The 14,471-nt window shown below is 60.7% G+C and overlaps 1 protein-coding gene across 3 annotated transcripts in view; it reads right to left on the reverse strand.

Annotated features, from left to right (window-relative positions):
* Positions 1-14,471, reverse strand: part of VPS16 (VPS16 core subunit of CORVET and HOPS complexes) — a 29,612-nt gene that overhangs the window by 2,610 nt on the left and 12,531 nt on the right. For 2 of the 3 annotated variants that reach the window (XR_004000582.1, XM_030563947.1), the window contains exons 9-23: positions 13,591-13,680; positions 12,517-12,611; positions 10,991-11,067; positions 9,069-9,200; positions 8,862-8,989; positions 7,948-7,983; positions 6,065-6,173; positions 5,839-5,973; positions 5,431-5,539; positions 4,757-4,854; positions 4,402-4,509; positions 2,899-2,976; positions 2,332-2,501; positions 1,354-1,450; positions 747-850 (exon numbers count right to left, since the gene is read on the reverse strand). Coding sequence is in view for 2 of the 3 variants with exons in the window: in XM_030563947.1 (XP_030419807.1) it covers positions 747-850; positions 1,354-1,450; positions 2,332-2,501; positions 2,899-2,976; positions 4,402-4,509; positions 4,757-4,854; positions 5,431-5,539; positions 5,839-5,973; positions 6,065-6,173; positions 7,948-7,983; positions 8,862-8,989; positions 9,069-9,200; positions 10,991-11,067; positions 12,517-12,611; positions 13,591-13,680 (1,566 nt within the window). In the remaining variant the exon portion in view is untranslated. The remainder of the gene's footprint in view (positions 1-746; positions 851-1,353; positions 1,451-2,331; positions 2,502-2,898; positions 2,977-4,401; positions 4,510-4,756; positions 4,855-5,430; positions 5,540-5,838; positions 5,974-6,064; positions 6,174-7,947; positions 7,984-8,861; positions 8,990-9,068; positions 9,201-10,990; positions 11,068-12,516; positions 12,612-13,590; positions 13,681-14,471) is intronic. The other variant, XM_030563949.1, reaches the window with a different exon arrangement.

Here is a 14,471-nt window from a genome sequence, read left to right on the forward strand (position 1 = left end):
CAAGTAGGGGCACTGCCAGCAGATCGAGGGACGTGATCATTCCCCTCTATTTGACATTGGTGAGGCCTCATCTGGAGTACTGTGTCCAGTTTTGGGCCCCACACTACAAGAAGGATGTGGAAAAAGTCCAGTGGAGGGCAACAAAAATGACTAGGGGGCTAGAGCACATGACTTATGAGGAGAGGCTGAGGGAACTGGGATTGTTTAGTCTGCAGAAGAGAAGAGTGAGGGGGGATGTGATAGCTGCTTTCAGCTACCTGAAGGGGGGTTCCAAAGAGGATGGAGCTCGGCTGTTCTCAGTGGTGACAGATGGCAGAACAAGGAGCAATGGTCTCAAGTTGCAGTGGGGGAGGTTTAGGTTGGATGTTAGGAAAAACTATTTCACTAGGAGGGTGGTGAAGCACTGGAATGGGTTACCTAGGGAGGTGGTGGAATCTCCATCCTTAGATGTTTTTAATGTCAGGCTTGACAAAGCCCTGGCTGGGATGATTTAGTTGGGGTTGGTCCTGCTTTGAGCAGGGGACTGGACTAGATACCTCCTGAGGTCCCTTCAAACCCTGATATTCTGTGATTCACACAGGGAATGCCCATCTGCAATCCACCCTACACTCAAAACCCAGCCGACCCCCTCCTACCCCCACCTGCGCGCTCAGACACGCTGCCCATGCAGGGTCTCCTGGGGAACTGGAGCACTCTGCTCTGCCTTAGCAGGGGGCTGCTCCCCATCAACTCTCCAGCAGACGTACCTCACCAGGATGTGGGCCTTGACCCTCTGCTCCGGGGTCACGCGGGCGGCATACTTCTTGGCTTCGTGGCGGTTGTGATGTTTCATGCAGATTTCGACAAAGGGCTGGTATGGAGAACAAGGGAGATGGGAATCAGTGCAGGTGGTAGGCTTGGCTCATGGGACTGCTCTTCTGGCTTGCTGCCATCAACCTCGTTCATCTCAACCCTCGAGCCGCCACCCGCTACACCTGCCTGTGCCCTTGGCTTCAGGGGTGGTTCTTTAGTGCCCGAGTGCCTCGAACCTCACACTCTGCCCCCTGGGCTGGTGGAATTCTCCTGGGAGCTGGAGGAGAGGTGAGCTTCCAGGGTCCCACACTGGGACAACCTGAGACCCCATCAGGGATCTGCCAGTGCTGCGTCTGAGCTGGCCAGAGGGGGCTGCGTCCCGAGGCCCACGTTCCCTGCCAGCAGTCTGAGTTCAGCACTCAGCTCCCCCTTCCCAGCCAGGGGAAACCAAAGGTCTGGTGCCCTTTCTGTGGGATCCATACCAAAGGCAGACAGCTGGGAGCAAGCCGGGGCAGGATGCTCCCAGCCAGGGGGTCTCTTATGGTGAAGAGAATCTCTTACCAGGTAGCCAATGGGCGACTTCTTACTCTTGGAAAACTTCTCCATCTCCTCCCAGTCCTCCCGCTCGGCCAGGGCGCTGATCTTCAGCCACCAGAACCTGGGGAGCAGACACCTCGCGGTTGTTACTGTGGCCATCAGATCAACTAGTTTAACACCCCCCCCAACGCCCAGCCCCCAAGGACTGCTGGGTCCAATTCCCAAGGGGCTGGCAGTACATCAATCACCAGCCCAGCCCCATATCCACCCAAAGCAAACCCCACCCTGCCTTGCCAGCAATGCTGGGCAGTGCCACACCCAACACTGACGTTCAGGAGTGAGGGGAGAAAGGCCCCAACAACAGAGGGTGACAATGGGACAGGCAGCCTATGGCTCTGCATGCATCCAGCCTGCCATCTCATCTAGACGGCTCTGCGCCCTACGCAAACGGGTGCCTGTCATGTGACCAATGGGGTTTAATTGTTTCCCTGTACCCGCCCCCTTTCTGCAGCCGCCTGTCATCTTCCACTTTGGTTGGAAGCCCGGAGGGGCTGTCTTGTTGTTTTGTGTTTGTGCAGTGCCCCTGGGCACTGTGGCAATACAGATAAACAACAACAGGTCCAATTGCCCATCCGTCCCCTCCCGCCCCCCCCCCCCCACTGGTATTTACTCCCTGGGGCTGGTCAGGGCACCAAGGGCTGCAGGGGCCAGAGGACGGAGAAGTGCTGCTCCCCAAGCCGGGTGTGAGAGCAGCAGCGGAAGCCCATCACATGTACATGCTCTCCCACAGCTGCTGTCCGCACTGCAGGGATGGTGATAACCAAAGGCCACCAGTCTCCAGGGCTGACAACCCAGCACCCTGGCCTAGCCCTGGTTCCTGCCCCAGCCTCTGACCAGGAGCCTTGTGGATATGAGCGGCGTGTACTTGGAACGGCTCATCTGGTGGCAAAAGGCCTTCTGGGAGCAGCGTCTGCCCACCCGCTCTGCGCCCCCCGCACTGACCTCTTGTCAGGGATTCGGAAGTCGCGGTACAGCTGTTCCGCCCGCTTGTGGTTGCCATCCAGGATGAGGCTGTAGACGGTGTCGTGCAGGGAGTAATCTACGTAGGGTTTGTCCAGCTCGTCCTGCAAGCGGCGCTGCATCCGCAGCAGTTTGATCTGATCCTCTGTGGCCTGTGAAGCAGACACCAGGACTGGGCTCTCCCCTGGGGCATCCATCTCCATGAGCAAGGCTACCCCACCCGTGGCGTTCCCCACCCCAGGGCATCCCCGGAGACATGAAGGCTCAGGCTGTCTGGAAGAGGGCTGTGCTTTATGCAGCTCAGCACCAAGGGAAGTTCCTCCCGTTGCCCTATTCCAGGGCCCCCTCAGCCCCATGGGCTGTCAGGAGCAGAGCACGCTCCTTCCACAGCTCCTGCTGCCCGGGTCCCCACCTGGCAGCGCCGAGCACTGCTCCCAGCCGGGCTCCAAGCCCCTAACTACAGCAGGAAGGCCCTCTGCAGGCAGGCCCGGCCGGAGGCAGCACCAGCTGGCCCCTACTGGCTCATCCAGAGCCCCCAGCCACGCTCACCTTGGCAGCAAACTCGTTCTTGGCCTTGTAGTACTCGTCCACTGCGTTCTGCAGCGCCCCTACACGCCCCTCGATCCGCTGGAAGGGACATGGCAACCGCCGGGCTAGTCACAGCCTCCCCCACACACTAGGTGGGGCAGCCATGCGAGCCAGCCAGCGCTTCTGGGCGGATGTGCCTGTGGGTCAGGACTTGGGACAAACGGATGAGGGAAGGTCCCATCCCTGCAGGACTCGCCCACGAGACAGGAACGGGGGCAGCTGACTACCCAGGCCCGGTTCCAACTAGCGATGGCCGATGGGTGGGAGCTCTGGGACCTGGGCTCCTCCTGCTATTCATTCAACGACCAGGAAGCTCCTTATTGTCCAGTATCCGTGGGCAGCTAATTCTCCCTCCCCCTAGGAGGCTGAACAGACCTGTGGGGTGGGCGGGCAGTTACACCCACCCCACATGCACTTCACCGGGCTCAAAGCAGCAGGCAGAGATCACTGCAGAGGCACGAGGCAGCCCGACAGAACCCCAGTCCCGAGGGATTCACCCACCCAGCCCAGTTCTCTCCCCAAGTGCCCCCGTCTTTGCCCAGCCTGCACCAAGGGAAGAGGGGGCCAGGCTGCTCCCGTGCACCCCTCCCCAGGGAACGGAGAGGAGGGACCTGCTCCCTGTGCAGGGAACCCACAGGCCAAGCACTCGGGCTCTGTGCCAGGCAGGGCACACCCGTGCCCAGCTGTGCCTGCCCTAAAGGGCTGGGGCCAGCCAGGCTGAGCCTGTCCAGCCTCGGGGGAAGGACAACCCCACATCGCACATCAGGAGCCACCCAACCCCCGGCATGGCGCCCCAAGGCTGGGGATTTAAGGAGAAAGCACTTTCCAATCTTCCCACAATCCTTCTGTTTCCTCACGTGAGTAGCCTTCTCCCCCCTCTCCCCGGACCCACACTGCAGGAAGGCCAGCGCCCCCTTAGTGTCAGGCCCCAAGACCCCTCCCCACCCCATACCACAGGGAGGGCAGCGCCCCCTTAGTGTCAGGCCCCAAGACCCCTCCCCACCCCACACCACAGGGAGGCCAGCACCCCCTTAGTGTCGGGCCCCGAGTCTGTCCGTCCCCCATACCACAGGGAGGCCAGCATCCCCTTAGTGTCAGGCCTCGAGTCCCCCCCATACCACAGGGAGGCCAGCGTCCCTTAGTGTGGGGCCCCGAGTCCCCTGCCCCGTACTACAGTGAGGCCAGCGTCCCCTTGGTGTCAGGCCCTGAGTCCCCTGCCCCGTACCACAGGGAGGCCAGCACCCCCTTGGTGTCAGGCCCCGAGTCTCCCACCCTGTACCACAGGGAGGCCAGCACCACAGAGGCATCTCCCGTCTCAGCACATCTTTATCCCTCTGCACCAGACTGTCTGGCCCTCCTCAGAGGCTGGTAATCCCCGTCTCAGATGGGTGGATCCTCTAGCCAAGGGTCTGGCAGCCCCCTCCCTCCACCCTGCAAGGCCCCATCAGCTCCAAGGAGACCTACCTTCTCACTGGAGTAGCTGGAGTGGACGTGGAAGTTCCCGAGCTCCTGGTGATCGTCATCCTGGTTGTACAGATCCTTGAGTGTCTCCAGCTCCTGGTGCTTGCAGAACTGGGACACGATACACAAGGTTACAGCTGACACCCCCACCCCCATGAGAGTCGACGGGCTTGTTACAAAGACACAGTCACAGGAAGCCCCCCTCGCTCAGCCCCCTGGCCCAGCATGGCACCGGTCACCTCTCACACCACCAGTGGGGGATGACAGCGGGCAGCACGGCCCTGAAGTGCCCTGGCAGCTTAACACGCCCATGAGCCCCACTCGCTTACGGGCACAGAGGGGGTGGCCGGCCTCTCACCTGGCGGTAGAGACTCAGAGCCACTGGCTGCTTCTGTAGAGTCATGAAGAAAGTGCCACGATTCAGTTCGTTCTTCAGGTGCAACACGACAGTGTAAACTGGGCAGAGACAGCGCGTTAGAAGGGCTACGGGTGCAGAGAGACCTTCCCCCCCACCCCCACCCCCCAGTGGCCAGGGCACTGAGCAACATACAGCAATCAGGGGAGGTCCAGCCAGCCAGCTCTCAGTGGGGTCCAGAATGGGGGTGCAAAGGCTTGGTGGGAGGGCTTGCTGAATTCAGAGAGGTTGGGGGGACAGGGGAGAAGCTTCCCCACCGCCTAGAGGCTGGCAGGCACCATCACTTGGCAGCTCGTAGAGCTCAGCCTGGCCCTGAGCTGGTCTAGGGGGAGCCTGCCTCCCGCCAGCAGGGATTCCTCGGGGCAGGAGGGCAGGTCAGGGGGGGAGGGCGCAGCTCTAGCCCATTCGGTTCTTGGCCACAGGAGGCCCTGATCCTGCTGGTTTGGGATGCACATGGGTTCGAGACCCAATCTCATTCCCCAGAGACTGCTGGAGCCAGCCCAGAATGGCTCAGACACCAGAGACCTGGGCCTGTTGAGAGCCAGGGCCTGGAGTGGAAAGGCTCCAGTATATCCTGGCCGCTGGAGCCCCTGGGAGCCTTCCCCGCACAGCCGTACCTAGGTCTGTGTCTCCGCTCTCAATGGCTTTGTTCAGGGCCAGCTGGCTCTTTTTCATCTTCAGCAGCAGCGGGACCTGCTCCCCGGACCTGGGTTCGTACTCCAGCAACTGCCCCCAAGAGAGAAGCTCCTTCAGTGCACAGGCCTCTGGCATCAGCATGAAGCCAGAGCCCCGGCTCCATGTGCTGGGTAGGGGTGCTGGGCAGGCGGGCTCCATTTCTTCAGCAGGGCCGTTCCCTGGACAAGCTGGCAGTGCTGGGAGAGGTACCCGTGTGCTACTCTAGCACTGCGAGCGGAGTTAAACGGGCACAGTGGGCCAGGGGGTATCACCAACCACCCTGCCAAATGCCATGTGCTTCGGATCCCTGTCAGTGCCCCCCAGTCTCCCCACCCCCACCCCGCACACACCTTAATGGCCAGCTCCGTCCGGCCACAGTCATATGCCCGGGCAGCGATCTCCGAGTACGAAATGCCAGGGGTGTCTCCCAGCTTCTGATTGATGGCGTGTGCAACCTCCTCATCAGACTTGTCCTTCTGTTGCACCTGGAGGGGCGGGAGGGGAGGTCTGGGCCCAGCTCTTGGCACCCAAGGGGAGTGCTCCAAGAACTGCCCCTGCTCTGGCTTCCCCGCCTACCTTGTAGCAGGCCCAGTGAGCCAGAATCCTGCTGACGCCCTGGAACTCCGACAGACGCAGGTACTCGCAGATTTTGATGGCGAGGGGGTACAGCCTCCGCAGAACTAACCTGAGACACGGGCAAAGGGAACATCAACCACCCCCGGACGAGAACGCCAGCAGCTCTCCAAGCACATCCGGGAACCCAGCCAGCTCCCCAGAGCCCTCTGAGCTCCCCAGAACGGCCCTTCCCCGCCATGCCCCTGTGACGAACTGGGAATGTTCTTAATGTTTTCTCTGAATACTGGGTTGGTGCCTCAGTGTCCCCATGGCAGTTCTTAAGTATCTTGCAGAACAAAGGGCCAGTGCACCTAAATGCCTGGTACTGTCTCCTAGCAACTGATGGCCTGGGCCCCTCCTCTGCAAAGGTGCCAACTGAAGGTGTTGGAGACAAAGGGATCAGGTGACCTCCTGGCCCGGGAAAGGATCTGAGCAGAGAGGAGGGGCTGGAAGGGGTGGTTAGTCTGGAGCTGGCCGGGAATGGGGAGTGAAGTGCAGACGTGGGGGTCTGGTTCACTGCCCCCCAGAATGGACCCGACCGAGGGGTCTGGTTCGCTGTATCTACAAGCTCTGTTTTAGACCCTGTTCCTGTCATCGAATAAACCTCTGTTTTACTGGCTGGCTGAGAGTCACGTCTGACTGCAAAGTGGGGGTGCAGAACCCGGTGGATTCCCCAGGACCCCACTGGGGCAGGCTCGCTGTGGGAAGCGCACGGAGGGGCAGAGGATGCTGAATGCTCCAAGGAGAGACCCAGGAGGTGAAGACGTGTGAGCTTCTTGCCCTGAACAAGTCTGCTCCAAGGGAGAGGAGGCTCCCCAAAGTCCTGACTGGCTTGGTGGGGAGCAGTTCCAGAGCATTGCCCAGGGACTCCGTGACAGCCCTATCCCCCTCTGCTAGGCATAGGCCAGGGCAGCACATAAAGGGCCATGATGGGGGTGACACTAGTTCCCACTTCCCCGCAGTGGACAGGAAGAAATATTTAGGGCCGTGCCCCTGTAAGAGGGCCCAGCCGTAACGCTTGGGGTGAAAAGTCCCTGGCAGCTGACCTGGCAAGGCGGGTAAGAGAGCGCTCGCTGCCAGGGAGAAGGGCAACAGCCCAGGGGAGCGAACAGGACGGGGGTAAATGCAGTGAGGAAGCCCAGGGAATGGGGGTCGAACGCCAACAGTAACCTGGGGCGGCTTGTGGGTTTAATTGTATTTATTGTTAAGCAGCTGTTAGTGATGCACAGGGCCCACTCCGGCACAGAGCAGGCGGGGTCATACAGCCGGCCCTGCAGGGACCAGCCAGGGACATCTCCCATGGCGCTCAGCAGGGAGTCGGGGGGGGGGGGGGCTTCCACCTGCACATGCCTGGCCCAGAGCCAGGCCGGCCGTGCGCTCAGTCGCCTCCACCCAGTGACTGTTCGATGGCCTCTGTGGAACAAGGCCAGTTCCTTCCTGGTGGGCAAGTGACCATAGCAGGATGCCATGACACCTGGCCCCGTGGTCCCAGCTACTGCAGGGACAGGGCCGGAACGAGCCAGGGTGACTGAAGCAAGGTCCAGCCCTAAGAGGGGGCTGCCTACTGGGCACCACACCGGCAGAGGTTGGTGCGTGTCGTGGAGGTTTGTCGAGAGACCCCTGGCTGCTGGACGCTGCAGACAGCAACGCTCCCCACACTTCTATGAGCCGGTGCAGAGAGGATGGATGGGGACAGGGAGGGGGCTGAGTAACCAGGCAGGGCCAGTCCGAGCCGAATGTCTGAGCAGGGACTCCTGATGCAGTAACACAAGTGACCGTGGCCCTGGCCAGAAGCGATATTTGGGATGCAATGGTCCCAAGCGCAGCCAGGAGGGGGCAGTTACCTGTCCAGCAGGACTTCAATGGTGAGCTGTTTGTACCTACATCAGCTGTTAAGGAGCAGCAGGGTGAAGGAACGGCGGGGGCTGAGCTGTGCTGGCAAGTTCCAGCTCCCACCACGAGGAACAATCCTAGAATATCTGGTTGGAAGGGACCTCAGGAGGTCACCTAGTCCAACTCCCTGCTGCCAATCCCCAACTAAATCCCCAAATGGTCCCCTCAAGGATTGAACTCACAACCCTGGGTTTAGCAGGCCAATGCTCAAACCACTGAGCTAGCCAATCCCATGACCTGAGCAGTCATGGCATCTCTCCCCTCGGCTTGCACGTTCTTCTCACAGTGCAAGGCCAGAAGGGACCCCCAGATCCCTTAGTCTGACCTCCTGCACAGCATAGGCCACCCCCTCACCCCCCAGATAGCTGGGACTAGGCCAAGGTCTCACCACCCGCAGGAGACTGGACAGAGAACAGGAGGGACACCAATGCCCAAAGCTGAGCAGGTGAGACATGCCCAGACGCTCCTGGCAAGTGACCCGTGGCCCAGCTGCAGTGCAAGGTGACACCCCTCCAGTGTCTCTGCCAACCTGAGCTCCCCGACTGGCACCTGGCGATCAGTTAGACCCTGAGCACATGAGCAGGAATCAGCCAGCCACGCCCCCATGTTTCCTTATCTAAGGGAGGCTCCTCACCCCATTTCACACAGGGAACAGGTGACCTGCCCGGGCTCACATGGCCAGTCAGTGGAATGAAACCCAGGAGTCCTGATTCCCAGGGCCAAATTCATCTGTGGTGTAACTGCTGATTTCAGTGAAGTTACACTGGGGTGGGGCCTTTGGGCCCCCGTCCCTGCACTAGCTACAGACACCAGCGGATCCAGCGTGATCCACCAGCAGTGCCACCCCTCGGCCAGCAGAGGATACTGGGCGAAGGTCAGGGGGATGCCGATCTGGTAATCCCGGATGGCATTCAGCACACGCAGGTCCCGGCACGTCCACACAAAGCTCTCCGGGGGGAACTTGTCGAGGAAGCACTTCCCGAACGAGGCGGCCTGTGGACAGAGATGTGCCGGCGCTCAGGGAGGGAACGGGTGCCGAGACGCCCCCCATCCCAGATCCTCCCCCACTTACCCGGAGCAGAGACTTCTGGGTTTCCGGCTCATGCTCGTAGCCAGCTGCCTCGATGCACTGCCGCACCGCCTCCGCGAGCAGATTCTGGTCCTTGATCTCCCGCAGGTACTCGTCCGCCTTCTGACTCTGTTTCTGGGAGGGGACGAGAGAACCTTTCGGTCAGGCCAGGGACGTCCTGAGCTCCAGGACCCGTCTCTGCCTCAGCAACCTTCGCCCAGAGGGGAGAAGAGCCATGACCAGCGTGGGTTTGCAGAGCAGCCAGCGTGGCTGGAACCCCACCAGGTTCCGCTGGGCTCTTGTCACTGGCACGGCCTCTGCCTCCAGACTGTTTGCAGAGCAGGTTGTTAGAGCCAGAGCAACCACTGACGAGGGAACAGGCCCCACCCGGGGCTCAAAGCACCGTCGTTAAGGGGTCTCCTGTTCCCTCCCGGCCCCAGCAACACGCAGTAAACCCAGACCATGCTCTGGGGGGTCAGGCACTGGGTGCAGGGTGGAGGCAGCCCCTTTTCTCTGGGATCTTTCAGGGCCAAGGGGGCAGACACAGGGATTCCCCGCTGGGGACGCTGCCTGGTTGGGAAGAGCCAAGCATGGGACCTGAGCCTGGGCAGAACTCAGCAGCCCTGGTGCTTCCCACGTACCCAGCGGATACGGTGGAGTCAGGTTGGGAATCCACCTCCCTGTGCAGCTCAAGGTGTCAGGTTACAAAGAAAAGGGGGGCAGGGGCTGGGTTTTCAGCACCCCCAAGGGCCCATGTTGAACCGAGTGGAGGCTGTTCCAATGTGTCACCCAGCCTCCCTCAAGCCGGTGCCTCACACTGCCATCACCAGGCCGTCTCGGAGTCACCTACTCCAGAGCAAGGGCTGGGCCCCTCTGCCCCACACTGGTTAAGAAGTGGCTCAAGCACATCACCAGGCATTGCTGGGGGGCGGAGAGCGAGATTTGTGCCAAAGGCCTGCTCTGAAATCCCACTCAGGGCACACAGCTGGCTCCCTCGAGCTCTGAATTCCACACTCGGAGGCCTTCCCTCGAGAACACCCTGAATGCGAACCACCTCGGTGTCTCCACGGATGGGGCCGCAGGGACTGCAGAGCAAGCCTGGCCCCCGCACCTCGGAGCAGGGCAGGAGCAAGGAGCATGAGACGTGCGGCTCCGTCTCTGCGCAGCCCTTCACAGAGGTCAGCTGTAGGCCCCTTGGCTTAATGGCTAAGAAAAGGCCAACCCCCCAATGAGCTTTCCACATCACCTGCAGTAAGAGGTGTAACCGTTTGTGAGAGTGGAAAGGTTAGTTGCTCGGTATAATATCCTGTTTATCATAACCCCCAATACACTGAGCCCAGTAGCATGGGACATCCGGAGAGTGCCACATGCTTGGAAATTTGCAACATGTAACAGACAAAAGGGAACATGTGCAACTGCCACGTGTGTACGAAAGGCAGCCATGGCTATCGATAAAAATGCAGTGCTGAGTTACTGGGCGAACCAGGCAGGCCTGGGCTCAGCCAGCCATCGGCACAGGGACTGGGTACTGTATTTCCATTCTTCGTATGCGCTGTTCTTGAGTAACAAAGGCAACTTTATTAATAAAGGCAATCAAGCTTCACTGCTCCTGTCTTCCTATTTTATTGTTACTGGCTAAGATCAAACCACTAATGATCTATAGATTTAGCTGTACCCGAGAGATCCCTAAGAGAAGGGCCCACACTGTCTGGAGCCAGACGCCCCTCTGGCTTGGCCATTGGTCCCTGCAAGTTACTGGGCTATGGCGGGGCTGGGATAGCTCTGGATGGGGTTTCCGTGGGACCCATCGGCTGCTGTGACCCTCCCTGACCCCTCCGTTGAATCACTGGCTGTCCCTTTGCCCCTGCTGATTTCAAAGAGGAAGGCTGGGACGGGAGACTTCTGCGATGGCATCCTGCCCTTACCTCATACTCTCTCTGTGCTTCCAGCAGGAGAGCCCCAGGCGCCATGGAAGCGATTTTAAAGATCTCCTCGCTGGCCTCTGAAACAAGGATGAAACATCCTCAGACGCTGCCCCAGACCACGGGTGAGCCACCCGCCATTGGGTGAGCCCACCCCCACATGCACCTTCTTCCATGGACCTTTCCACACACACGCAGCTCTAAAGGGGAACGTGGGTACCAACAGCCCCATTTCACAGATAGGGAAACTGAGGCACAGACCAGGGAAGTGACTTGGCCAAGGCCACCCCGCAAGTCCATGGCAGAGCTGGGACCCAGACCCTGGTGTGCTGACTTCCAGCCCAGGCTCTTCTCCACTGCAGCTGCCTCTTTCCCAGCTCACTGCAGCAATTCCCTCGCCCTGCTGTGTTCCACAGGCCACGATCGTTGGGAAGGGAGAGCACCGTGGGGAGCTCTGCGGAGATACAGAGCTCCCCAAATCCCCTAGCACAGGGAAGTGAGGAGTGGGCCTGGCTTCTGGCCTTGGCTTCACACCACCAGGGAGGAAACAAGGGCTCTCCCAGGGGCACTGCAGGTTAGCATGACCTGTCTGACAGGTGCCGCCTGGGTCTCAGACCAAACTCCAGGAGAAATTTCCCGCATGGCCAAGCCACCAGGACACACCTAGCTACAGCTGCTCAGGAGAGGAAGAAGGTGCTGCTGAGCCAGGCAGGGCTTCAGCCGCAACTTCTGCTGCTCAGGAGCCCGGGGCACCGGCAGCAGAGGGAGAAGGGCTCAAGCTTGAAAGAGCTGGGGTGCTGCGGGTCAGGAGTGAGGGGCATGGCCAGGGCTAAGTGTGGAATGTGCACCAGGCCTGGAATGGCCGAGGGGGAGCGGGGTACGGACAACTGAGGGGCATGGGCAGGGCTGTGTAGGGAAGGGGCACCAGGCCTGGAATGGGGGGGACGGGGACTGAGAGGCATGGGCAGGGCTGGGTGGGGAAGGGGCGCCAGGCCTGGAATGGCCGAGGGGGCGGGGGACGGACAACTGAGGGGCATGGGCAGGGCTGGGTAGGGAAGGGGCACCAGGCCTGGAATGGGGGGGTGGGACTGAGAGGCATGGGCAGGGCTGAGTGGGGAAGGGGCGCCAGGCCTGGAATGGGGAATTGGAGGGTTGGGACTGAGAGGTATGGGCAGGGCTGGGTGGGGAAGGGGCACCAGGCCTGGAATTGGGGGGTGGGACTGAGGGGCATTGGCAGGGCCGTATAGAAGCCCAAGACTGGAGTAGCCAGGAACAGGGGTTGCTGCACATACGGGGGGGGGGGGGGGGGGGTGTCGACATTCTACCCCAGGTTATCAGCTCCCTTGCCTCCAGGGCCAGCACTGGCTGCCGGCTGCTAAGGACGACGAGGCCATGCAATCTGGCATCCAACAGAGCCTGTGTCGTTCAGGCTGCCGCTGCCTCCCCCTCCCTCCCTGGACCTTAATCAGGTTTGGACATTCGGAAATCCGTGTCCAACAGCAACCAAATCCCCACCCCCACAGGCTCACCAGGGATTTCGTGCAGGAACTCATGCGTGGTACAAGAGAAGATCCTCACCCCGTCCAGCTCCGGCACCAGGTAGGAATCCTCGTCCAGAACAAACCTACGCTCTTCACTAAGGATCCACAGCTGTGCAACACGTCTCCAGGAGCCCCTCCCAGCTAGGCGATCCCGCTGAGCCAGCCCTGTCACAAGGCTGGGGTGCTAGCCCTGCTCAGGAGAGGGGCAAAGCAGGGCCCAGTGGAGAGACCAAGTCTCTCCAGAGTGATAATTGCTAATGCGAACATGCTGGGACAGGAGATCAAGCTGCTGCTCACAGGACTCAGCTGATCTCCACCTACTAGGGATCAGGAGGAGACTTTCATGGGGGCCTGATTACACCCCACCCCCCACTGGCTACGGCAGGATTTATACCTTCCTCTGGGATAGCTGGTGGGGCCGCATCAGGCCCCGGGGCTGAGCCCATCTGGCAGCTCCTACGTTCTGACAAGCCCCAGTCGGTGGCAGAGGCAGGCACAAATCCAGGTCTCCTGGCTCGCAATCCTATGCTCTAACTGCCCGAGTGCTACTCCCCGGGGGTCCCTCGAGTCACGTCTCTGACTCGAACAAGCACTGCAGTTCAGAAATGACTAAGCATTAGAAAAGGTTCAGAGAAGGGCAACTAAAATGATTAGGGGTTTGGAATGGGTCCCATATGAGGAGAGAAAAGATGGTGAGGAAGGAGCCTCTGCCATCACACCCAGCTAGGCTGACCAGGGATCAAGGGGATATAATGCCATCGAGGCGCTCTGAGGAGATAAATGCTGCACCGGAGCGGGGCCTATGCTGGGCAAGGCAAGAGGCTAGATGTAGGGGTGGGAGGAATGGAAGTAACAGGATGATCAGGCTCCTGATGGCCAGAGCAGCACCAGAGGGAAATGGCAAAGCACTGAAAACATAACAGAGGCAACCGTCCCACAGTGGCCTCCGGGGAAACGGGCTGAGGCCCCAAAGTGCTTCTCAATCATCAGATCCCAGCACCCCCAAGCACTTCCTGCCTCGACACCCCAGGATCTGCCCTGCTGCCCCGCTCCAAAGGATACTGAATACACTCCTTGGAGTTCCCAGCCACCAGGAGCCGACGATCCCACGCCACCACCACTGCCCGCTGCTTGCTCCGGGGACGCGTGCACCTGTCACAATGAGAGGTCTGTTCTGTTAGGACACAATGGAGTGAGGCTGTGCCCAGCGTCACAGCCTCTCAGCCAAACTCCCTGGCCTGCTGCAGCCCACTCCCACCGCTTTGCAGACCTTCCCAAACCGCCCTGCCAGCCAGCCTCCCTCTCTCGGCCAAACTCCCCAGCCTGCTGCAGCCCGGTCCTGCCGCTCCCTGGATATTCCCAAACCTCCTCACCAGCCAGCCTCCCTCCGCACAGCCCCTCTCTGCCAAACTCCCTGGCCTGCTGCAGCCCACTCCCACCACTCTGCAGACCTTCCCAAACCGCCCTGCCAGCCAGCCTCCCTCTCTCAGGAAAACTCCCCGGCCTGCTGCAGCCCGTTCCTGCCACTCCGCAGACCTTCCCAAACCGCCCTGCCAGCCAGCCTCCCTCTCTCAGGAAAACTCCCCAGCCTGCTGCAGCCCACTCCCGCCACTCTGCAGACCTTCCCAAACCTCCCCACCAGCCAGCCTCCCTCCACACAGCCCCTCAGCCAAACTCCCCAGCCTGCTGCAGCCTGCTCCCGCCACTCCGCAGACGTTCCCAAACCTCCCCGCCAGCCAACCAGCCTCTGCACAGTCCCTCAGCCAAACTCCCCGGCCTGCTTGCAGCCTGCTCCTGCCGCTCCGCAGATGTTCCCAAACCGCCCCACTAGCCTCCCAGAGTCACTCTCAGCCCACAGCAGTATCTGCACCATCCTGGAGCCACACAGACACTGGCAAGGTACCTGCTCCAGGCCAGCACCCCAGAGGAGGATGGGGGCCCAG

This window comes from Gopherus evgoodei, chromosome 5, assembly GCF_007399415.2.
Source record: "Gopherus evgoodei ecotype Sinaloan lineage chromosome 5, rGopEvg1_v1.p, whole genome shotgun sequence".
Lineage (NCBI taxonomy): Eukaryota > Metazoa > Chordata > Testudines > Testudinidae > Gopherus > Gopherus evgoodei.